Genomic DNA, 27,708 nt, shown 5'->3' on the forward strand with positions numbered 1-27,708 from the left:
ATCCTGGAATTCTTGGGGCTCGGGCGTCCTCCCCCTCACGTAGCCAAGTCTCATTTAGTGCCATGATATCGACGTTGTGGCGATCCATTGCATATAAAAACTCATCATGACCAGTACCAAGTGAGCCAGGATTCAGAAAGCCAATTCGTAATTTTTTTGACTTATTCATTTTACGCACGTATATAATATATTAAAAAATCAAATATGTATATTATACTGGCTAACTGTGAACGATACATGAGTTCCAAAATATACGCTATACTCGTATGAAGTTTACTTTTACATATTACATTCGGCATCTCACAATAATTGTTACATATATTACTTTTAAAAGCAAATAATATAATTAAATATAATAATAATACATCGTTACAATTACTATTTAGAAGTATGATACTGCCACAAAGTGAAAACTTAATTATATAAAATATAATACACTTTAAATAAATATGAGAAATTAATTTAACCTGCTTGCGAATTAATTTTGTTTTTACATGTATGATATATTCTTTAAATTTACCTAATAAACTAATCTTATATGAGCTCAAAATCAAACGGTATTGTCTCCAAAAAACTTAATTGTGTCGCTCAACGTGCGTATACGACGAGTTTCGGAGTCTCCGCTGCGACGAGCGTAAATGCGTCCTCCTCGTGTCCAGATATATCGCCATCCATCGCGTCGACCTAATTCGCGTGTTTTATAAAATATATGGCGATTCATCGGAGTGAGACGCTCGTTAACATAAAACCGCTTAGGCACCGACTCGACGATTCCCGATGAGTCACAGCCGCGGCGCACGCGCGCGGCTCGTAGCATTTCGTCGCGGACGGCGCGCCGAGCGAGACGCACGACAATTGGCCGCGGCCGAGTTTGGCTGCTGTGATCGGCTATTATACGGCGCGGGCCCCAACGCTCAGCGCTGACGATGTCGCGTTCCTCCAGTGGCACCCCAATTTTTTTTGAAATAAAGCACTTTTGTTATAGAAAATCAGAACTAACGACGGTACCACAAACACTCAGACCCAAGACAACATAGAAAACTAATGAATTTTCTACATCGACTCGGCCGGGAATCGAACCCGCGATCTCGGAGTGGCGTACCCATGAAAACCGGTGTACTCGACCACGGAAGTCGTCTGAACATATATGGTTCGAGATTTGTAGAACAATAGTTTAATGATTAATTATTCAGTATTATCTAATACTGAATACTTTTACATTTACGATGAACGGTATGACTGCTATCATTTCTACTTAAAATCCCTAAACCTATTCTCTTGGCAAACAGCTATTAACATCCAACTTGTCAGCTGCAGAAGCAAGAAGGTAAGCTGTTATGACTTTTACACTATAGTTAATAATCCAACTGCTTCGATAGCTATCATTTGAAATAATATTCTTGGGCATATACAGTCCGTATTATCGTTTTCCAGTGTGATCGTGCCCTTAATGCTATTTTTCTGGCGTGAAATGGAACGTGAGATAATGCAAGTGTGTGCATTGACTCATTGATTCCATCTCAAGGCAGATTTTTATACCTAACGTGCACTATTCCTTAACTGGCTGAATTAAAAATTCAATGTATATTTATATTACTAGCGACCCGAACCTGCTTCGTACGGGCAATACTGAATATACTACAGAATTATGTTTATTTACGAAATCACATTACAAATTTCTAAAATTATTAGTGTTTTTTACTATATTGTCATGTATTATATACAAAAACCTTTTCCTTGAATAACTCTATCAACTAAAGAAAACTGAGTCAAAATCCGTTCCCTATTTTTAAAGATTGAAGCTTACAAAGGGATACAGAGAATGTGATTTTGCTTTATACCATATAGTGATACTGATGTAGTGTATAATATATAAATATAGATGCACATAATTGTAAGAAGGTTTTATTAAAGTACCATTTTGTTAAATGTTACTCAAATCTTATTTCTGATATTAACACATATAATATATTTGTTGCACATACAATATAATTAAGACATACTCTATTACAAAGATTATCTTTATTGGATACTAAATCTAAAATTTTGAATACTAAGAGTGTGCATTGAGCGTTGAGATTAGGATTTTAAGATTTGTATATAGATTTTAAAATACATATTTGAATAAAATTCAAAATGCCGACCTACAAGTAATCATTCGCATGCAATCAAAAAAGGAATTAAGCGCGTCCGATGGCTCTAATGAACTCGTTTGCTTTGAATGCTAATTGCATGGCTTTGGAGAGCGTATTTTTACTTAATTTTTATCTGCATAAAGACAAAGAGATATTCAATTTGATTAGTTTTTGTCTCTGGTCATTATCAGGCGTATAAGATATTTTGGTCTCAATGGACAGACGTTGGAAGAGCTATACGTAACGATTTATGAAAATCTAACGACTTAAAATATATTTAGTAACTGTTACTAAATACTTTTGGGTATATTTTGATAAAGATATGTAAGGCTTTGACAAGCCAGTATTAATATATAGAATCAATTATATTTATTTATTTAATCTAACACAAAAACATTTACATTTTTCACTGCTGGCCTAAGGCCTCCTCTCCCTTTAAAGTGGTGTTGCGGAAGATATTCCACTACGCTTTTCCAATGCGGGTTGGTGTTGGTATACACATACTCGTAATGCAGAATTTCTATGAAATTAGACATATGCAGGTTTCCTCACGATGTTTCCTTCGCCGTCAAGCATGAGGTGAATTTTAAATACAAATTAGGCACATGAGTGTTCAGTGATGCTTGCCTGAGTTTGATCCGGCTATCATCGGTTAACGAAATACACTTTGTCCCAATTGATAGGTGCGAACCAATATAACTAAAGTCCTAGCAACATAGATCCCTTGCTTGCATATCTAGTTTAATGAAACATATTTATTTGGTTCAAGCCCATCTGGTTATCTAGATAAAAATCATTCGTCGATCGTCATCGATATTCTATCGTGTTTCGATTATAAGAATGAGTTAGCCAGTGTACAACAGGCACAAAAGATATCTTTATTTCCAAGGTTGGTAGCAATTGTAGTGAACTGGCTTTCCAGTAATTACTAGCAGTTCATTCTGGACCTGTTGTCATTCGTTAGATAAAAATAGATTAAAAAAAACATTACATCCAAATTTAATTCGTCGAATATTTATAATAATTTGATTATAATTTAATTTTGCTGTGGTTAAAAATATTATGTAATGTTCTCTTACAAAATATATGTGTTTGAATAATCAAACGTCAGTAGCAACGTCATAGTATATAATTCATACATCATAATAGTATAACAGTGTATGATATATAAAATAATATTTGATATAAAATATGATTTCATATTATAAATATAGAACTTTATATGAAACTGTGAGTTCATTGCAAACGACGTGAGTTTATCGAACGTAAACATAATAATCCTTCGATCAAGATTATCCATCGTTATATAATGTTATACGAACATTATTTATTATGCAAAACGCAAACTTACTCGTAGGATCACGACACACTAATTTGGTAAATTGCTCGTCGGTTTAATGGCTAATTATAAGACTGCATCCACAGCTTATGGGTTAAAATGGGAAGTCTGGACAATGAAATAACTATTGGCTTTCTATTCTAAGAAGTCTCATTAACTTTTTTATAAAATAGAATTACTAACAAATCAGGTGTTCCTAAAAATTATTTATAAATGGTGATGCCCCTTAAGAAATATTAAACATTCTTCTAAAGAGCAATGTGCCACCAACCTGGGAACTAAGATGTTATGTCCCTGACGTGATGTCTATAGTTACATTTTATCACTGTTACTTGGAAGAGAGATGCATAAAGCCGTGGCTCCTGCGCCAGAAAGCCTGTCGGTCTTGTCGGATTTTCCATCGGATCTGATGCAACTGTATTTGTGCAAACAATTGTGCACTACGTCCAGCGTAGTTGGTTCCAAAGAATGGTGGCGTATTGGCAATACACGTGGTCTTATGACTAATGTTTTCATATTGGTATACATACTTAATTTGTATGTAATATAAGAATATAAAACGAAAAAAGTACTCGACGGATTTGGATGAAATTTTACAGTAATGTAGGATATACATTTTATGTATTTAAATAAAACTAGTTATAACGGATTTGAATCGCGTATATTAATTATTTTTGGCATCCCGACGTTTCGAGCACTTTACAGCGTTCTTGGTCACGGGTAGACTAAGGTGGCATTTGTCCATTTGAAGAACAAAAGAAATATTATTTACAACTACCGCCAACGATTGAAACTTAACTTATTTCTGTGAACGCGAACTTTAAATTTTTACTATCATAGAACATTTTTATAAACAAAATTGAGTGCAAGAACTCTATGTTTAAAATGTCTTATCTCTTTAAATAGTCTATGAACACTAATTTATATATTAGAAGTACCTATAATTAAAACCGATAGGATAGTTTATTTATAATCTGTCCTTACTTCGTGCAGCAAGGGAGCGATCGATAATCAGGCTTTTTTCATCGAGCTCGCTCGTTTTTTATATAATATAGATAACACATTTTCTTCTAATGGGAATTTCTTCAGTATGAATACTATGGGATAATTAAATATTATTAATAGCGTCGTCCTTCTTGGGGAAAGGTATCCGTTTCTTTAGTAAAATTCCGCAGACATTTTTAACTTTGCCATATCGTAAATTAAAATCGTTTATAAAAAATACATTTTTAAAAATGACTATTATTGGATAAAAATTTTATATTTTTCCACGCAGGATATATTATTTTAAGTAATCGTATTTATCTAACTTGCCTTTTATATTTTTTAAATGTTGAAAAATGAGTAACTAATAAGTTTCTAGCCGATTCTTCTCTGTAGGATCTACTTTCCGAACCGGTGGTAGCTTCACTTAATTGTAAAAGACGATTTAAAAGTGCGATTTAAAAGCCTACTTGAACAAAGTTTATTTTAATTTTGGTACTAAATATATATTTCGATATTTTGTTTTATAGTTTTCAACTTGATCTATATTTATCTATCTTAACATGAAGTAAAGGTCTTTATGAATTTTAACCGCCTTCATAATTACTTAAGAATATTTCTATAACGGTAAAACCTGTGGGTATACTATAAATGCCTCTAACAAGAATATCTGGATAGATATTTATCAAATAAATTCCATTAAATATCCCGCCTACGGAGAATGTGCCGAAATTCAAGCACCATTTCGAAAGGTAGGAATCCATTATTTTAAGACAAAAAGTTTATTTATGTACTTTGTAATAACGTACGATATTTTAGTACATATTTCTCTAGACTCACCGAAACAGTTCCCTTGAAACGTGGATCCATTCTGCGCAGGCCTTCCATGAAATCGCGCACGGTCCTCCTCGAATGATCCACGATACGGAACCCGGTAATGTTCACCGCTCCGTACTCAGTTACCTCGTTCTCCCAATGGTCGTCCATAACCTGCAAATGGGAATTCCATAAGTTCCAGCCGAGACGTGACTCGACTATGGCATGAGCTGCATTTATAGTTCATTCGTCTTGTATACTCTATTTAAATACTACTAAAAAAAATGAAATAACAAGAAACTTAATGGAAACAGAAAAATAATGGTCTTTTAAGAGTATTGCATTCCTTGATGGATGAAAAGAACGTTAAAATAATTAAATATTATTGTCTGCGGTCGTCCAATGATTAAATGCAAACATTAAGATTGAAGAAGAAATAAATAAACTATTTTCAAGAGAAAACAATTTTTACGTAACAAATCGAACAGAAGCTATTTCAAATTTTATTTTTTAATTAATAAAGTCATCCAGCATAGTATTGTCTCAATTATAGTGCCAAGCTTCCCGAGCTGAGATGTTTAATATTACCATTCAATACCTAAAAAAATTGAAGAGGAAAGATATCTTACGTGTTCATAATAAATAATTATATTACACTGAAATGTGAACTTGTAATCATATAAATTTGAGACAAATCACATACATTACTCTGATCCCAATGTCAGTAACTAAAGCATTTGTGTTATGGAAAATCAGTAGAAGCGACGGTACCACAAACACACAGACCCAAGACAACATAGAAAACTAATGGTAATCTACATCGACTCAGCCGGGAATCGAACCCAGGACCTCGGAGTGGCGTACCCATGAAAACCGGTGTATACACCACTCGACCACGGAGGTCGTCAAATAACATAATTGTTAATTTTATATTTCTTATAACATAATTAATAATATAGATAACTGTTTTTCAGACATGAATTCAATAACAAATGATCGTTATTACTATTTGTTGAACTTTGTGTGTCATTCTTATGTCTTTAATTTCAACAAATCGAATCAAAATCGAAATTATCAAATGTTTAAAAAGCCAACACAAATAAATATTTTGTATAAAGTATTCGCGATGTTAAGTTGTATATAAATTTGTTTTCAATCATTAACACGTTTTAAAGTATCATTTAAGAACCTTTTTCCACAAGCCGAATCGATAACGATAACGTAAAATCGATAACTACTCGAGTCAAATATTCGCTCTATGTTTTTTTTTGTCTGGCGTAGTCTTTATCATGCCTCAGAGAATACGTTAAGCCATCGTTCCCGACTATCACAAACAACTTTTGTTAAATCTAGCTAGGAAAATGATTTTAATCGATAAAGTTCAGAAAAGCCGATTTGCCGGTAGTTGCTTCTGAAATAATATGGCAAATTGCTCTGCGTTAAAACTAAAACTATCGAAATTTTATAACAAAATGAGATTTTAGTAAAATTATATCTATACTAGTAGTCGATCGTGGCTTCGCTTTCGTTTTAGATTTGTTATGTGTCATGCAAAAGTAGCTTGTGTTTTCTTTTGTGGGAGTTCAAGTTTTCTTCATACCAAATTTCACAGCAACAGCCAGAAACACGGAGTTACTTTGAAATTTAAATTAATATAGATAGCACACATTTGACTGTTTTTTTGCCGTCTAATGTTTTGTCTATGTGTGTCTATATGTTTTTCATAATTATAATAATTATATATGGAACCTTACCAGACCGCTGAGCATGTAGTGATATGTCCTTCGACCTAACTGCACCTTCCTAACGTGTTCGACTAAAATATTTTTCGCATTTCTTGCATTACAATCCAGAACAATTCGCTTGTTACTCCATCGATCGTGCTGTTCCAACGCGACCAGGAACTCCATCGCATCAGATGCATTGTAAATGCGTTTCACGAGAGATATTTTGAAAGCCGTTCTACCAGGTTGCATTGTTTGATATAGTTGTTGGAGGCGAAGTAAACCTGTAACAGATAGTTTAATTAATACGTTATTCCTTTTGCGTTATTTTATTTTTATACGTTTGGAATAAAATAACATACGAACTATGATATTAATAACGACGATATGAATGTTAATAGCCTCCCTTTGATCAATTTGGCGTGGAGACTAATCTCAAGGAGCCTAAATATTTTCACTGACTAGTAAACTTGACAAAAAACCTCAATAGATTTTAGGTGCAATCTTCTATATTTGTAGATTTGCAAAGCTGGTGATATTGAAAAACTGGTGATAGTATTTATATAACAGTAACACTAACAGCCTGTTAATTTGTCACCGCTGAGCTAAAACCTCCTCTCCCATTAAGGAGAGGGTTTGGATCATATTCCACCACGCTGTTCAACTGGGGGTTGGTGGAATGCACATGTAGTAGAATTTCAATGAAATTAGTCACATGCAGGAAAACATCATAAGGAAACGCTTACAATTATTTTCCTGCACCGCCTAGCGCGAGATGAATTATGAACACAAATTAAGCACATATATTGTAGTGCTTAACTGGGTTTGAACCCGAAATCATCGGTTAAGATGCACGCGTTCTAACCACTGAGCCATCTCAGTACCATTATGACGTTAAAAAAATATAAAATGTTTTATACTTCGCTGTATTATAGAAACATAAATTACAAACGAAAAAGTTGAAATTATCTGTCGCCAATTCTAAATCCGGATAGACTCGAGACGATAGTTCGAACTTTGCTTCAAAGGTGATCCAAGCATCGGTTTACAGTTTCACGTAACTACAAGTAGTTGGCAAACTCTGAATTAGATGAAAGATAGAAAACAAACTTTTCTCCTCTTTTTAGTGACATTCTTCCGAATGAAACTCGGGAACATCCGACTGAGCTCCCTATACTTTTTCGTTCAAATGAATTTCAACAATTGGGATTGCGTATCGTATGGCATGGTCTTTTTCATTTTGGACGTATTGTTACAAGTCGGCGCACATAAAAAAAAGGTTTTCAATATTTAATTAACAGTCGTGTAAAAAAGTTACATAATTTTAAACGTGCGTTAACAATGAAACGAATCTGAAAGTTACTTTCGTTTAATATTGAAATTATTCCCTAAATTCGCTGTTTTTTATTTTCAGGTTATATTTTCTTATACATATGTGTATAATTTCTATTCATAAATTCACCATTAAATTTTCTGCTATTGAACTATAATCTACCGTTTTTAGAAGACATGACTGTTTTTTTAGTAGATTTTTTTTAGAGCTCTTAAGTGGAGTTTTGGACTCCAATGTGATAAAATTGAGTAGTCATAAACGAAGTTTTCCATGACAGTTAACTAATTGATGTTTTGTAAAAAAAGGCAGCCCTGGCTGAGTTTTAGTACGCAAAATAAAAAATAAAAAGAAATAAATAATATCCCAGAAATTACATCCAAACGCACGCAATTTGCAGGTTTCCTCGCAAAAGAAAATTCTATGTAAGTAACATTTCACCAACGGCTAAGCTTTACGTGTAGCTTACACTGAATCACATACCTGGTACATCGGGTTTATATCTCGAAACGTTACAAATTTAATGTGAAATATCATAGGCACTGCAAAAATAATAAAATTTGGAAATTTGATGCGAATTTAGTGTTCGAAAAATACCAATATGTGTTGAAATACTCTACCGCGACTGTAATCAAAGTTTAAAACTAATAAAATTTCATCGCCGTCGGCAATACAACGCTATTGACAGTGCAAAATTACAGCCCAGCGGACTATGATTATTTCGAATGGATCGCGCAAAGATGTCAGAAATATAATAACATTCACGGAGCCTGAAGCGTTTCGTCTCGGTCTATCTGCTAGTATTTCTAAACCAATTCGAGTCTATACGAATTTCATCGAATTAAACGCCCCATATAAAATAAGCGATACGAAAAAGGAGAAAGCGAGCTGTAGAGACAAAAAATGGAATACGTTTTTTCTCCGAGGGAAACCTTGAGTTGATATTAGGTATTTTCTTACGTTATATTTTCGTATGTGAGCGTCTATCGACGAGTTTTTTTTTTTCAGCTGAAATGAATTTCGTTTTGTGGTTAAATCGATTTTTAATCTATTATATAGTATATTATGTTGCTTGATTTCACTGAGCGATAAATTTGTAGTAACTGGATCGCATTACGAATATACGTTTTTATTGTGTTTTTACAATTATAATTTGAATGAAATACGAAGAGCTAAGATACTTAATATAAATCGCTATTGTATTTTATAATAAATTAGCAAACTTCAACACAATTTTATGTCATACTATACTATCATGATATTTCTTGATGGTAGGGCTTTGTGCAAGCCCGTCTGGGTAGGTACCACTCACTCATCAGTTATTCTACCGCCAAATAACAGTAGTCAGTTTTGTTTTGTTCCGGTTTGAAGGGTGAGTAAGCCAGTGTAACTACAGGTTGCTGGCACACTGACGATGTAAGGAATAGTTAATATTTCTTACAGCGTCATTGTCCATGGGTGATGGTGACCACTTACCATCAGGTCGCCCATATGGTCGTCCGCCAACTTATACCATAAATAAAGTAATGTGAGCCTTTGTTAATTTCTAGTAAACTAAGTATAAGGCCTTTTGATACTGAGGATTTGCGAACGGCTGTTTATTGTGCAACATAATGTAGCTTTCGCCATTTGTCATTATGTCTATCATCTATATACCTAATCTATATTATATAACTATTACTATATTTATAATTATATATCATACTGCGTTTGGTAATGCAGTTTACGGACATGGAGTGGAGCAATCTTTAAAACGTTATATGATCACAATATAACAGTATTATAACAATTACTTCACCGATTATTTACTCATAAATTATCGACGTTGATAGACCATTTCTGTGAAAAAAATTTTAATGAATACGTGGTAAGTCAAATGCCTTCATTAAATATATTAGTATTAAATCATATACCTACTTATGTAATTATAACAATCAACGAATACCACTTTTCATACTGAAAGTTTGCAGTGTATTCCACAACGCTGCTCCAATGTGGGTTGGTTATATACACATGTGGCAGTAACAAGTAGATTTCCTCACGATGGTTTCTTTATTTTCCTTTAAGAGCACGAGATGAACAAACACAAATTAAACACATGAAAATCCAGTGGTTCTTGCCTGGATTTGAACTCGCAATCATCAGTTACGATCCACGCGCTTTTACCAATGGGCCACCTGGGCTGTTACATAAAGATAGTTTAATTCAAAGACCACATAAAACCTTTAATGATATTGTATTGAACAAAATAAATTCAATCAATTGCGTTTAATCTCAATTGACATTTTTTAACCGAAAACCATTAAATAATCTCGATGTATGGAGCTGATTTTCACTGAATAAATCGAATTACATCGCCCTTAATCCCTTTATCCAAAACAGTTTCAATGTTAAGAGACAAATGTGCGGGGTACGAAAGTTTCGGCCGTACTATTTGCAACACGTGACGCATTTGAACCCATGACCCTTGAGGTTAAGCCACTCGACTAATGGCATGTAACGTCTGGTAGACATCAATTATAAGAACATATATGGATATAGTGTTCTAAATTTGAATTTCTTTGGGTTTTTAATTTAAGACTAGAATACATAACTCGAGGGATTTGTAACTAACTATATATTAAGTAATAATTATTTTGTATTGTGATTTGCTAAATATTGAGTCGATTTTAATATTAAATTTTAGTTGAATATGACAGTGGTTTTATTTAGTGATTTTATATGAATAATATTTATAATATATTTTCATATGAAAGACATTATATTTTAGACATGTATGTGAGCTGAGCACCCAGTGGTTAGAACGCGTGCATCTTAACTGATGATTGCGGGTTCAAACCCAGGCAAGCACCACTATATACATATCACATATATGTTAATTAATTTACCTTAATTTGTGTTTATAATTCATCTCGTGCTCAGCGGTGAAGAAAAACATCGTGAGGAAACCTCCGTGTGTTTAATTTCATCAAAATTGTGCCACATGTGCAACCAACCTGCATTGGAACAGCTTGGTGGAATATGTTCCAAACCCTATCCTTAATGAAAGAGGAGGCCTTATCTCAACAGTGGGAAATTTACAGGCTGTTACATTACTTACCTTACATATATGTGTAATTTAACACAGCGATTCTAGGTTTGTTACGATTTGAAGAATGGGCGAACCAGTGTAACTTTATGCACAAGGGACATAAAATCCTGTTCCTCAAAGTTGGTGTTGCTTTAATACTTTAAAGAATGGTCAATATTTCTAAAATGGCAAAGAATGATTCATTTTGACTTGCTAAAAAAACCAAAATGAGTCTTTTTGTATACACATTTAAACTATATTTACAGCTCTCTAAAGTGTCACCACTATCAGTTAGATGTCAAAGCTACTAGAGTAGTGACATGAATTATTGAAATTTCATTATGAAAAATCTTTTTTTAAAATATTCATGATATATATATTCAACAAATTTCTACTTCAAATCTATGTAGTCATAAGTCGAACTTCTAAGCATCCATGTATTTGAAATTCACCTGACGTTCGATAAAACGAAGAGTTGGATGAAATTACTTCAATTATATCGAATAATCTATACAATGAAAATCTGAAAGCATGGAATAGCTCTAGGATATGTGGCGTCTCAAATGAGTGTCTGACAATACGCATTGCGCATTAATCACACCAATATGATTTCTTATTTCCTATTTATACATTACTTTTTTTATGGTAAAGATTGGCTGACAGCATATGGGCCACCTGATGGTAAGTGTTCACCATCACCCATAGACAATGACGCTTTAAGAAATATTCACTATTCCTTACATCGTCAATGTGCAAACCAACGAATCCAAATATTCGTATTTTATTCCAATATATGTGTATGTCACATTTGCAGTTGAAACTCTCGACTTTAGAATAATATAATAGTCGGGCAAAAACCTTTATTAAAATTATAACAGCACCCTCATTGCTTCTACTCGTGATGAGGCTGGTTCATTTTTTGCCCAGAGGATCGGAATTGCGATTCAACAAAGAAATACTGCTAGCATCCTTGCCACCATTCCACGCAGCCATGATTTATGCAGTAACTATTTCAAATGTCTGTTTGAATATAATTAAGACATTAATCTTAATCATTCTTATGTAAATATACACTTTATCACTCAAGTTTTATATTTATTTTTATTATCGTATATTTATCTATTATCTGAACTTGATATTCTCAACAAAGACCAAAACCGTACTAAACAAGTAAGTGCCCCTCTGCTGAACTAAGCACAGTTTCTTATTAAAATAAGTTTTGATGCTAATTGTGTCTAATTTCATAGAAATTATGTTACATGTATATTCCACAAACTCGCATTGGAATAGCGAAGAACAGAAGATAGTTTGGAATATTCCAAACCTTCTTCTCAAAGGGAGAGGCAGCTTAAGCCTGGCAGTGGAAAATTTACAGGCTGTTGTTGTTGTTGTTAGTGTTAATGAACTGGAATACTACTTTTGTAAAGTACGGTTTGGTAATGATAACATATGTGACTTAATCACGAGGTAGCTAATTGATAGAACTAGTAATACCAACATGCACTACGCATAACGCGATCTATCTGATCTAAAAAACAATCAATTTTTTTGTTTCCGTATAAATCGCGAGCGCTCGAAACGGCGTCGTCGGCGAACCGAAGAACATTGGAATGACCGGAATTTAAGTCAAGCATGTGGCCACTGATAGAATAAGTTGGAAAGCTGTGTCAGCACTTTGCCCCAAAACGATCAGGTGACAGAGAGAAAGGATGATAAGACAGAGAGAAAAAATAAGTATATATAACAATGTTTGCTTTCCTTAGATAAAAAAATAGATCTTATATATTTTCATCAAGCTACATATTTTCATCAAGAAGGTGTTTATTTTATTAGTAAGGTTTTGTGCAGATCCGTCTAGGTGAGTGTTATTCATTCACTACAAATTCTACCTCTAGACGCCAATTAGCATCGTTATGTTTAAAAGCGAGTCAGTCAGAACTATAGAGACATAAGTCAGTCAGTACTACAGAGACAACTATAGGGATGTAACTCAGTTCCCACAAAAGTGTGGTGGTGGCACAAAAACACGATACATATACCAAAATAACATTTTTTACAATTTTGTCTGTCTGTCTGTTTGTTCCGGCTAATTTCTCGAACGGCTGGACCGATTTTGACGGGACTCTCACTGGCAGATAACTGACGTGATGAGGAGTAACTTAGTCAAAGTCAAACGCGGACAAGGTCGAGGGCTCAGCTCTTGCCAACAAAAAGGTTTACACATAAAGTGCCCATATGTGAGTTTCCGCTTAAAATATATGAGTTTTTTAAATAAACGATCAAAGGATTGATTTTATGAAGTGTGAAATAAATATTCATTAAATTGCAACAATTAACAGGCAAATTTAATTTCTAGGTTATTAATACTGCAAACTTGTTGTAGTATGTAATTACAGTACAATTTTCACGGTCCTCAGAGCATTAACGTGATACTAATATATGTGCACATAACATGTGTATACAAATATAATGTGGAAACATATATTTTATTTTATACAAAATCGATTTTAGATATTGATTATTTTTATGATATACAATTTTCGTAAGATTTTTTTTATTAATTAAAAAAAAATATTAATAATACCATGTAGTGATAGAATTTGGAGACTTCACAAATTAACTAAGGTTTTAGTCCCAGTGGTCTTTCTTATTAATTTTTCCCAACTCAATCACATACAAACTTCATCACAATTTCGATAAATTTAAAGGTAAAACAAAACTTAATTCTTTAATATAACATTAATACAATTACAATTTCCAATATTATTAGATCATTAAAATAAAAATAACAAGCGCTCACAAGTAGTATGATGCGACATGTGTAACCTGACACGCTTACCTTGGTAATAAGCAACATTAACGTAATATCCTCTCGGAAACTGGATTGGTATAATTTGATAGCTAACTCGTGCACCGCGCACGCTCATTGGTCAAATCAAATAGCGCGCGCTTCCGCGGCTTCCCGTTACACATTTCCGTCCCCTTACATAAAATCAGTCACGTACATTATAGAAATTCGAGAAGAGACGTTTAACATCAAAAATAAAGTCATCGTAGTAACGAACATTCATTAGATATTCCCCTACAAATTATCTTAATAACGAATATATTTATAGTTCTTTAGATATGCATCTATCTACGATACGATCTGCATGGTCAGATTTTAGGCAATGAAGATCATGTTACATCTCGAAACTTTCTTCAAGCAAGAATAAGCCTGACGCCCATTGTAGACAACGCTGACACCGTCGTAGACCTATCGCTAAAAGCAAGATTCTACTTTATAATATATGTATAATGAAATTATAACCAGCAATGCCAGACAAGACAATAATACTTGCCCAAGCAGCCCCATTTGACGCCACAAAGAATTAATTTTCTTTCAGTCATAATTATATTCCCAGCAACTCATAACTCTTTGAATTCAATTATTTTGTTCAAAATGGACGTAACTAAAGTTTGAATTCTATTAAAAAATTAAGAATGTACAAGATCAGCTATCCTGCTTAGGCTTGTTGAAGGATCTTAATGCTTTTATTTAAGTAGTGAATATTTAAAACGATAATTGAGTTTTTCGAAGTTGTTTTAATATTCATACATTTTTATTTACGTGTGTCGCTCACTGTGATATTTAATTACATTTAATAATCATTCGGAAAAGAGATCGCTTAAATGTATGTATATTTTGATTGTGTTAAATGATATAATTCGATTAAATAAGTGCACTCATTTCGTGATTAATTAACCAATACAGAAGTCAATATAAGTGCTTTGTAAAACGATACAGTTCGAAATATCATAATGATACTAGTGTTGATTATTTCATTTAGTTGCATTAAAATAAAGTGATTTAATGTTTTCCGTATATTTTATATTTTTGTGCATTTTAAATCATAATTATTGTTTTAAAGTTTATTGAGTCGACTCTGTTAGTTCATTATCTCACGTACTTACCACATATACATATGTATGTAGATTAGTAACTCATCGTTTTTTAATTACGATGAACGAAACGAAAATCATTCCTATGAGATACAATCGAACTTAAATGACGCTTGATCGGTAGTTTACCAAGTCCAATTAATTTAAGGCGCGAAAATTTTATTTAATTATTACGAATATTTAGTTACACATGTAAATGAAATCGTGTGACATCGTCATCATTGTAATCAATGTATCAATTATGTTACAAAAATGTGTTATGTACTCAAATTTGATCTTGAAATTATCTTCATTATGTTTTTGTAAATAAATTTATGACACACAAAATCCGTCGAAAAGTACTAACAATATTATAAACGGCATTGATCGTATTAAATTCCATAAAAATACACCAAACAGTCAGGTTAACATTATTTAATTAATTCAATAATGAAAATTGTTTCTGTAACTGTTTTGCTGAACATCAGCTAAGGGCACTACAGTACCAATGGCATTGAGGCCTGATATACATGAATACGTTTAATCTGTATTATTTTTGTATTATAGAAACATGAAATTGCAGATCTTAAACTTGACGATACACGAGATACGTTGACGATGTGAGTTCAATTTTTTTATAGTTTTAATTTGAAATAAATAATTTATAACTTTGTTTGACGTTTTCAGGGATATTATTGGTTTTAGAATAACTTTACTTCTAATTTATCATATTTTAAATAAAATGTATATCAATTCTCGTAACCTTCTGTGTGTAAGTTAACCGTTAAACCATCTGTTATTACCAGACATAATGGATTTATTTAAAATATCTCAAATAGACAAGAGAAAGGACCGATTCATTCGAAACCTCAACTTATTATTGGATTATAAACTGTTTGAAAACGTTTACAAAGACCTGTCGCATTTGGAAGACTATTACAAAATTCATTAATTAAAGTTATTTCAATACCTTGACATTTCAATAATAAAATCAGCACATTGTTTGTTGAAAATCGAAATCCAGATATCATATATTCGTGATGACAATTTGAACTTGAAAGTAGTATTATCGAGTGTAGAATATATTAAGAGTTCTTAATAATATTTTATGTATTACATAATTACATCTGGTGCGTGATTTTGTATGTTAATTATGCGTAATCATCATTTATTCTAACGTTAAACAGCAATACGCTGTATTGCTATGCTCCGATTTAAAGGATGAGTGAGCCGTTTGTAATTAAGTAATTCTATACTTTAATCGCATATCATAACATTCATGAATTTCATACATATAATGTAACAAACTATGAAATAAAGTTCGTGTATTGGTTGAGTACATATAAAAGAAATCGCATCCTCGGGTGACAGAAGAGCTTCATATGTTACAATAGAATCTGAGAATTTTAAATTCAATGATGCTAACAATTATAGCGTCATTAGCCCTAAAACTTTTACAATATTTTTTGTTTTACTAGGCTATTTTCTAAACCTTCATTTTTGTAGTTCGATTCGATCCATGGTAAGTCTAGCTCTACCGGAAAGATCGACAAGAAGTTGAAGTGTGGGACCAAAGGCTTTACTCGTTTTACGAGGCACGAAGTGTCATCATCAGCAGCCCAGGCTTGTCCACTGCTGCACATAGGCCTCTTCAAATGCACGCCATTGTGGTCTTTCTGCAGCTACTCGCATCATTATGGGCAATATCCTCTAAATGCAATAGACACACACGGCCCCCAAATCCACATACAAATACAACAGACGCACGCTACAGCTTGAATCGCGCGAAGTGTAGACGTATATTATTTCCAGACTCTAATTCAGGACGTTGTATTCTATTACCTTATATCTCTAACCCAATGAATAATCAAGGACGAGTTAATAATGTGTATACTAATTCACATTAATGTTACCTATAGAGTATTAGTACATTACATACGTTATTCAATTGAATATGATTCCACTGTCGATAGTACTAAATACCAATACTCCATTATCGTGTATATACGAAAAGCGCTTTGAATTATAACGCCTGCCAGTTGAGTGCTAAGTTTGTGTATCAGCGAATTAACTATATTAGTAAAGCCTAGAGATTGAATCGCATATATAAATAGCATAGCCGATTTTTGTCGCAATGATTGTTGGATCAAGCTGCACAGAAAGAGCCATAGATTTATAGAAATAAAGAGGATTCTTGTTTGCAAATAAATAAATTGTTGTGACTTGACAAAGATTTAATGTTAAGGAGTAGAAAAACTGGCCGGTTACATAGCGGTTAACTAAATTAAAAAAAAAAGATATCCATAAACTCCAATTCTTTTGAATAAATGCGTAGTTTCGCGTGACACCCACTAGCGTAGTATTAATTATGAAACCTATAGATTTTTTTTAGCGATGAGCATTTGTTTGACTTTAATCTATTTTTCTTCTGAATACGGCTAGATTATAAACTACATGGCTATTGCCGTATTGCCCAGTGGACTTCACTGTATTGATTTATAGATGAGACTAACGTCTATTTACAGACCGCAGCATTAACTATATAAGTCCCACTGCCTGTATTATTTAACTAAGTGCAAACGAACTATAAAGGTGTGAGCTCTTAATAGGTTCAATGACACAAGACCGGAACCTATCAATCTCAATCTCTTCGTATAATATATTTTTCAAAATAAGTTATTAGGTAATGAATTAAGTTATTGTATATACTTGAACTGTGTGTCAAAGAAAATACGACATGTATCCTAATGTTAATAACTTTTATAATTCCATGCTTCAATTAAATATTTAAATTTATTATTCTAGTAAAAAATAATTGAATATTTTTTTTTATAAAAAATAAATTATAATTATTAACTCCTAAAGATATTAAGTCTATAGACGTCTTACAATACTCAAATCAATATTGATTTGATTAAGATCTATTTTTATTTAAACTATGAAATTTAATATTTATAATATAGTGAATGAACGGTGTACGATGACTTATTAATATCATACAATTTACCCTTTGTAAGACAATCACCCAATATTATATTAAAAAAAATAAAAATCACATTGAAACTGCAAAAGTTAATTAAAAAGAGTGTAATGTGAAGAGGCTCTATTTCAAAGTCAGGTAATTATGATGTAAGATCAAACCCCAGCTGTGATGTTGCCGCTTACTTGAGAGCGCCTTACGAGACTTTTATATGAGCCCTAGGACCGAAGATAATTACATTTCTTTGATAGCATTTATATAAATTTTTCGCAGTTGAAAAATCCGTTCAATTACAACTTTATGGTTTCAAATCTCATTCCCATGATTGATTTATGTATTAAATTATATAGACGATATAATATTCATTAAGATTTTTTTTATTAATTATACAAAACTACTGAGACCATTGAAATGAGCTTTTTCGTAAGATATTTGAACTGTTTCATCAATCTGTGAAAGTAACTCTGTCTACTGTCTGTCTGTTCTCTCTTTCAGGAGCAAACCGCTGAACCGAATTTGATGAAATTTTATATGAGGCAAACTTGAACTCCAAGAAATCTCTCTTGGAGTTCCACTTCCTTTTTTGCCTAACACATGACAACTAACACTCTAAAACGTGAGCAAAGCCGCGGGCGATTACTTGTCTGATATAAATTAATGTTACATATTATGCTTAACTTTAGTAATTTTTTTTGCATCATAAATTCGGCGATTAGACTCTTAAAAATAAAAGCGACAACTGACGTGAACAGCGCATAATATACTTATGACATATCTGCCATGTTAGAATTAAGCCGCACATTGATTGAATTGCTTAAAACTGTGCTGTAACTGAGTTAATTTTAAAATTTTGGAATACACACTTTTCCGCGCGAAATTGCAACTCTTCGCCAACTAAGATACTATGTGTATTATGAATCGGGTAACTGATATATCGATTTCATAAATTTAATTCATCTGCTCATTGTAATTATTATAATATTCCGTATTGGACAGAAGACTGTTATTTTAAAATTCCATAAGGACAGATATCCAAGATATTTTGTATCTTATAATAACAAGACTTTGTACTGGTGTTTGATTAGTACTTGTCTATCGAAGCCTATATTATTTGACATAGAGATGTTAAGTGATTTCAGTTATCAGAACGTTTTAATGTAGTTGTACGTAAAATAAATAATATGTCACCTTACAGAAAAATATATTTTGTTGGCGTTTTTGGGATTAAAACTTGCCTTTCAGCGTTTAATTGCGAAAGGATGCGAATCAGTTTGAAAAGACCCTAACTCGCTGATTGATGTCGATTCGATTTTCCGCTGACTAGTTTGCAAAGTTGGACAGTTTCACACATTATTGTGTCCAATAAAAAAAGACGAATTGTATTGATGGAACGTCGATGAACAAATTTGCATTTCGTGAAGCGGCAAAATCGATAACGTCATGAGCCTGTTCATCAATAATACGTTTACGAGTAGCGTTTTAGGGGTTAAAATTTTGACGTTATTTTTATTGTGTATTCTATTATTGCATTAAATTAGTGCAAATATAAAACAAATCGATTTTTATCAGTGAAATTGTGATTTGGAACTTTGTTTTTTACGTTTAAATTTATCTATGATTTTTCAAATGATGATTTAGATATGGTTATTTATTTATTAGATATGGTTTTATATTATGACGTTATTAAATTACTCTATTTGTCATATCAAAAGAGCATGTCTTTGTTTACTAGAAGGAGTGTTTTAAATAGGTCTCAAATTTCATAGAAAACTGTTAATCTTTAAATATCTTTAGCAATGTGGGCTACATTGCTAAAGATATTTAAACCTAAGGGGGTAATTTATTGTTTAAATATTTTTATGAAATTTCGTCATGTAAGAAATGTGAAATTCAGTATTTATGCATCTGGTTACAGTAACATTTGCTCATCTTTTTATACATATTATGAATGGGTACAAGAGTGCCCTAAACGTCTGGATAAATTCGTAGTCATACTTTATACTTTATCTATTTTAATTTTTTTTTGAATGTTTCATTACTTAAAAACTTGAAATAAAGTAACAATTTATAGTATACACAGTATGTAAATAGACAGTAGAATCTTTAATTGCCGAATATTATTTATAATTATTTTATTTGATTATAAATCATAACTAATTGCACGGTTTATTTTTTCGAAATCGATTTTAATGCGGTTTCCTCAAAACAACATTTTATTTATAAGTTCTTTTAACGAAATGGATGAAATGGATGGATGAAACTGAAAATCCAGCTTAAATTGTTCAAATAGTTAACTGGAATTCCGCTTCAGACGAAATAAAAATTACATATTTCACAAAATATTTCCGTAAATTCTAGGATTCTTAGAAATGTTTACATAATGAAACCTGAGATTATTTAATGTATTATTGCTACCAAGCGACTATTTCATGTAACGCACTTAAAGCTCTCTTTACTATAGATTTTACATGTCAAATCTTGAGCATGCGAATTCTTGAGTACCTCAAGTAACCGTTAAATGTCTCTAAATATGGCAGTTACACTCAGAGAGGGAATAAGCTCATTAAACGAGATTATAGTTCACACCAACGTGTTATATTATCGCCTTATACATCTTTAAATTCACAACGCGTTATTAATTCTAAAACGTTACAAGTGCTCAAGACGCGTTCAAACTCACATGAAATGATATAACCAAAATCGTGTCCTGTATTCAATTCTAATATTAGACCACAATTTTTACAGATATTTAAGGTAATAACGTCTTCCGTGGCCATATTTTTATAAAAATCATATTTATATTCTGAGAACTAGTTACAGTATAGAATCCGTATAAACGAGACGAATGCATTTGATTATTCTGATCAAATGCATACATCTCGTATTGCAAATAAAGTTATGCGTTCGATTAATTTTAGATTAAATAAATATGCTTTATATAGCAAATCGATTTCCGGAAAATCTTATTTCCTAAGAATAAATTTATTAATTGTGGATAATATTAACTCAATAGTATTCAATAGAAAGTACTGGCAGACTAAATTGTAGGCGAGCCAATTCTTGTATTATATTTCCTTCGAGTTTCTCTTTCCGCTGTTCTTTGTAACTTCTAAACTTTCTTGATAGCAAACCAACGGTAAGTACTTATAGTAAGAAAATAAATTATTATTAAAAATATTCTTGATATTAGTCTTTTATTGAATACACGTGATAAATAATTATTTTAAATTTATTTTCGTTGCAACAACCAAACAGGTTATAAAATTCTATTCAATTGGATTAAGTGCAATTTGATTAAAAGACTTATATCATAACAGACTAGATTAAATTAGAACTTATTACACAATCTAACAAAATTAAGTTTATATTAATTGATTGGTAGTATAGTATTTAATATGATGTATTAAATACATGACAATTAAATCATAAATGAGTAAGTATTAAGATATTTTATGAGCACTTAATACAAAGTATAACGAATGTATGATTGTTGAATGTACAATACTCAACCATAGCTTAAAACAAAATTAGTTCACGTTAAACGTTGTTGGTATGCGGTACATAAAACAGTCAAATGAACGAAAGATCGTTCGTGTAATTGTGGTAGGGGTCGCTTGTGAATACAAACCGTGAGAAATGTCAGCTGCTCCTTGAGAACTATAATTAGTAAAGACTCGTGAAACATAATTTTGTAATGAAAGTCGATCGAAAAGTTTAATACATCAATTAACCAGCGATTTGTGTCAACGATTTAAAGATCAAAAAGTTCATGTTTTGGTTTTAACGAAAATTATGAAGTACCTATATTCATTATGGTCTATAAGTTTAAAATTAATACAACTTCTTCGATAGCCCTCGATTGTAGTTCAGAAACTTCAGAAAGTTTGTATATTTTGATGAGTTCATGTAAATATAGTAATTAATGTTGTGTTATATTTGATTGGTATTATTAGGAGGATTAGTAGTAAATCCGGACCGAAGGATCAATTTAAAAAAAAAAAGTTAAAAAAACGCCAAATCTTCTTGCTAACAGATACTAGTGAACTAATTGTAAATAATATTCCACGCCGTACCAGATGTTGATGTATCCATTATTTTATGGGACATCTGGTTGTTTGTCATAATAAACCACGATATTTCAAATTATAAAAAGTATAAATTTGAGCAAGCCAAGCGAGCAACCAATTGGAAGGGCCCCGGAGGTCCTGGACTGAAAAGGAAAAAGGGCAGACCAACAGCTCCCTGGGTCGACGACATACCAGAAGAAGCAGGAAGAGACCGGGTGAAAACAGGTACTGATAGGAAAAAATGGAGGCAACTGGAGGAGGCCTATATCTGAAAGGAGCCATCACATATTTAGCTTGTTAGCTTGTAGTATTTATTTAGCTTATTGTACTTTTTTTACTGTAACCTATGTCTTGGATTAATAAAGGCTTTTTATTACTATTAATTTGAGCAGTTGAAATTTATTTAGTTTATATTTTATGCCTAGTCTAAAAAACACTTTATTTGAAAGCATGTCATCATTTCATCAATCACTACGTCTACGGCACTGAATTAAGTGATAAGCAGTTTTCATTAAACTTATATAAAACTTATATATTGGTAAAACTTTGTACTCTCCTTAAATATATTTTTTATTTGCCATAATCTTTGGTCTACGAATATTTTTTCGTATATAACCTCGATAAGAGAGTTGGATAGTGTGACTTTTTGAACTTGAAAGAAGCTATTTGAGACATGAAATAATTGTAGCAAAAGTCTTTTTTTATGGAAAAGGTTGGCGGACGAGCATTTGGGCCACCTGATGGTAAGTGGTCACCATCACCCATAGACAATGACGCTGTAATAAATATTAACTATTCCTTACATAGTTAATGCGCCACCAACCTTGGGAACTAAGATACTATAGGTCCTTTGTGCTTGTAGTTACACTGGCTCACTCACCCTTCAAACCGGAACACAACGATACTGCATACTATTGTTTAGCGGTAGAATATCTGATGAGTGGGTGGTACAAAGCGGGCTTGCACAAAGCCCTACCACTAAGTAATCAAAAAACGTTAAAGTAGTCCAAGTCCATGTGATTACTTGAAGGTTTATATACCTATTATTATAGTCAGAAATATTCTACCATTTCAATTATCTTATTTCACAATAACATGTAATGTGTTGAAAAAATATCATTACGTGAATGACAAAAATACACTATAAGTTCGTGTAATGTTATAGCTTTGAATATTTCATTTAAGAAAACATATGAGGCCAGTGTACTTAAATTCAATTGTAGTACGAAATCACCAGTAATAGTTTTAATTATTAAAACAAAATATTCCCTAAAATATAGAGGTTTGGATGAAAAAGCATATATTAAGTGATTTTTATCAGACAAATAATTTTGAAAGTAAAACTCCAATTGTAAATGATGTGTTCGATTGATTCTTACATTTTCAAGTGCTGTTTTTTCATATCGTTTAATTTTGTTCGCTTACAATATCTTTCGGAAAAGATTTATTTACCGACTTTTAAAAAAAGAGGTTATCAATTCGGCTCGTCTTTTTACACGTTGAACCGATTTGATAGTTTTTTATGCTTGGATGAGACCAAAGGGCAAGTCTTTAATACTTTGTACTTTTTTAATTTTTGAAATAATAATCATAATACGTTTATTTTCTTAACTGTATCTTATTCTCAAATAAAGTATATATTATCTCCTATAATCTATGGCGAGATTAAGTACCTAATAAGTTTCTTAAGAATATAATACCTTAAATATTAGGCTTCATTGAAAAAATAATTGGCATCTTATAGCTAGCAAATTGTAAATAATAGAAATATATCAAAAATTTTGATAGGCTTGTAACAAGGATCGATTTAAATAAAAACATACAAATTACTTGAAAAAAAGACAACACAATAGGCTATTATATTAAATATGCCAATTTACCTTTAAAACAATATACGGTAATATAATAAAAAAAGAGTATTGCTGAAGCCAGTCAAGCCTTCGTTCCCCTTATTTACTTTAAGGGGAGAGGTGAGATTCATGGTCCTTGTCTTGTCTACATAAATACCAATAGAGAGGCTGTTTTCAATAAATTCAAATTTTGGAACTGAAACACACTCTGAGGCTACATAATTTCATGTAAAAAATGAAATTTCATTAAATTTTACTTGTATTTTTTGTATTCTCATCCTGAGAGGTTGAGTTCATAGACTATTTCGTGAACTTTGTATTTAGTTCTAATATTTTCATTTGCAATAATTTACGTCATTTAATAAAAAAGAGTTGACGATGACCTTTTACATTATCGTTTGTCTTTTTTTTGTACTATATCGATAGTACAAAAAAAAAGACAAAGACAAAGACTCACAATCACTCATAGAAATGAACTGTAAGATATATCAAGTAACCTTTCCCATACTATAAATGCACCAACAACCTTGGGCACTAAGACATGCCTTGTGTCTTGTAGTTGAACTGGCACAACTTTTAAAGCTAAACACAACCAGATCAAATATGCTATGGCACTAGAATTGTCAAGTTCTGCCACATGTGCTTTTCACCAACCCGCATTTGAACAGTGTGGTGGAATATGCTCCAAACTCTCTCCTTAATGTTATGACGTTAGCCCATCGGTGGGAAATTTACGGGCTTTTACTTTCCTAGAATTGTCACACAAGTTCTATCCAGAAGGGTTGTGTAAAACCCGACCACTAAACATATTTATTCTGATACGTTTCGACTGATTTTACACGTGTATTCAATATTTATACGTGGAAGCGTCCTCGTTATTTAATGCGATCATGCCAAATACATCCACTCGTATCTAACCAACCAAGTGCTAATACTGTTTCTGCTTAAACTACTCTTTATATATATTACTTGAAACCTTCTTTTACATTTCCAAAATAAGTGGACGATTCGTTACGTAAAATATTAGAACTTAAATGTTATTAAATAGATATTATTTTTACTTGCATTTTAAGTATTCTGAAATCAAACAATTGACGATTGTTTAATGTTTTACGATACAAGATACACAAGTGTTTCAGAACTCGTCATTTAATACGTAACAGACTCTGATAAAACATCCCAATTGCGATTAATATACAAAAACAAACCAACGTAACATAGGTTTTACAATCGTTAACAATACTCCATACAACCTCATATAACACCTCTCCTCATTGCCTCCACTGGTGACAGGAAAGCTGGTTCGTTTTTTTGCCCAGAGGATCGGAATTGCGATTCAACAGGGAAATGCTGCTAGCATTCTTGCTAGCATTCCACGCAGTCAAGATTTATACAGTAACTAGTTTTAGTTCATATTTGTTTATATTTAAACATTTAATGATACAACCTTAAAGATCTACATTTTACAAAGCAGCGGTCAGTCCTAATATAGGGTTAGGATCATATATTCATTATTATTACAAGAATTAAAAGGTGGAAAGATATCCTCCTAATCAGTGATCCCTTTAGTTATCTGTAGGCAGTGACAACATCATTGAACAAACCGAAGAACCGCACTATCCGCTGTTCCGAAATATAGAGTATTTTCAGGAAACAAGAGTACCTATTTTAGCTATACAATAGTTATTTCAGATACGATCGATTTGCTGATATAGAATTCTTATATTATAAAGGCCAGCAAATGTGCCACTCATAAGGAACGTATCCATATTCAAGGTAAAAAGAAAAAATAAAGAAAGTTACTTAAGTAACATAATAAAAAAAGTAGAATTTTATGCTCTGATAAAACCTAGTTCTTTCAGCTTCGGTGTCTTAATAAGTTGTGCTTTAATACTTAAAAAAATACAACAATATTTAAAAACTGTTTTTAGCGAAATTATCAATGATACATTTTAATTGAGAAATGAACATATTATCGTAAAACGAAAATCTGCATTGAATGTAAAACCGACATATCAGCCGTGAAATAAGATGTATTGTTAAAACTATTCAATAAATAAATTCCTCGAAAGATCACGAATAATTTTGCATATGAATATACTTACACATCACTGATTTGTGCTACTGTGTACTGTTTGTTAGCAATGGAGTTGGAATAAATTGAATATTGATATGATCTTGGTGTATTGCATTTACTTATCCTCAGAGCAATATACTATAGAAGTGATAAATTATAAGTTGTAATACTTTACTATCAATCACAAAAGCTAAACTTATAGCATTTACAAAAAAAATATTTTGTTTATTATCCCGTTGATATATTTTGATTCGATTATTTTTTATACTACAAGTACTATATTTACGGATACAAGTATATGTAATTGGAATAAAAAAAATGCTTATAAACAATTACACTATGTTTTATAAAATACTAGCCATCCGCCCTGGCTTTTCAAGGGTGCAATACTGACACTAAACATACTACAGAATTGGACATTTAAAATTATTAGTGTATCTTAACTATATTGTCCATTTATTATATACAAAAACAATCCTCTCGAATGACTCCATCTATTAAAAAACCGCATCAAAATCTGTTGCGTAGTTTCAAAGATTTAAGCATACATAGGGATATAGGGATAGAGAAAGCGACTTTGTTTTATAATATGCAATGAAGTATAATTTATGTGATTTTCCAAGATAAATTTAATAACCTATAAAATTAATTTCAAAACATCTTTTTTACGTACAAGTGAAAATAACATTTTAAATATTTATTTCTGTAACATAAATGCTGTTAACGAATTCTCGTTACAGTTAAGTAAAGTTTATTTACATAATAATTAACATCGAGCAATCGAATTCGTATTTATGTTTCTAAATTAATAATTGCTTCTATACAAATCATGACCGTGGAGATAGGCGGTGAGATTGCGTAGCATTTGCTTGTTGAACCAATTGAACTTCGATTCTCTTCGTGAAAAAAGTCTTTTCAAAATATACGGCCTCTTTTCTGCACAAATATAATTATATTAAAAAAAAAAACAAATATTCTTTTGAATAAAGTTCTAATAATTCAACTCTCTCGATATTTAAGACAAATATATATTTTTGTTCGTGGCACTTCTGCCGTTTACTCTGTGGATACGATAGCATTCTACTCCGTCTATTTGAATATCTAATGTTTTATCTCCGACTTATCATGTAATGAAATCAAATGGAGATGGCAGGTAAAAGCTAAACCCAAGATAAGGTGCAGTAGTACGAATGTTGCTACAAATAGATAATAACCAGATTTTTACATATTTTGTATGAACGTTTTGTATTATGTAGATACTTTGGCGTATTGTAAGCGTTTGCGGTTATCGTTTTTGGATTAGTGTGTTAAATTTGTTTGAAAGTTTTGATAGTAATTTTTATTTTATAATATTCAAAAGGAATAAGTAGATATCGTATTAGTATCTCTAAAACAAATGTCAATAAAGACAGTGT

General features: G+C 31.9%; 1 protein-coding gene across 1 annotated transcript in view; it reads right to left on the reverse strand.

Annotated features, from left to right (window-relative positions):
• The window catches only part of LOC124543049 (glutamate receptor 1-like), a 146,222-nt gene that overhangs the window by 33,536 nt on the left and 84,978 nt on the right, over positions 1-27,708 (reverse strand). The window contains exons 5-6 of the mRNA XM_047121065.1: positions 7,029-7,282; positions 5,299-5,448 (exon numbers count right to left, since the gene is read on the reverse strand). Of these exons, the coding sequence (XP_046977021.1) occupies positions 5,299-5,448; positions 7,029-7,282 (404 nt within the window). The remainder of the gene's footprint in view (positions 1-5,298; positions 5,449-7,028; positions 7,283-27,708) is intronic.

This window comes from Vanessa cardui, chromosome Z (genome assembly GCF_905220365.1).
Source record: "Vanessa cardui chromosome Z, ilVanCard2.1, whole genome shotgun sequence".
Lineage (NCBI taxonomy): Eukaryota > Metazoa > Arthropoda > Insecta > Lepidoptera > Nymphalidae > Vanessa > Vanessa cardui.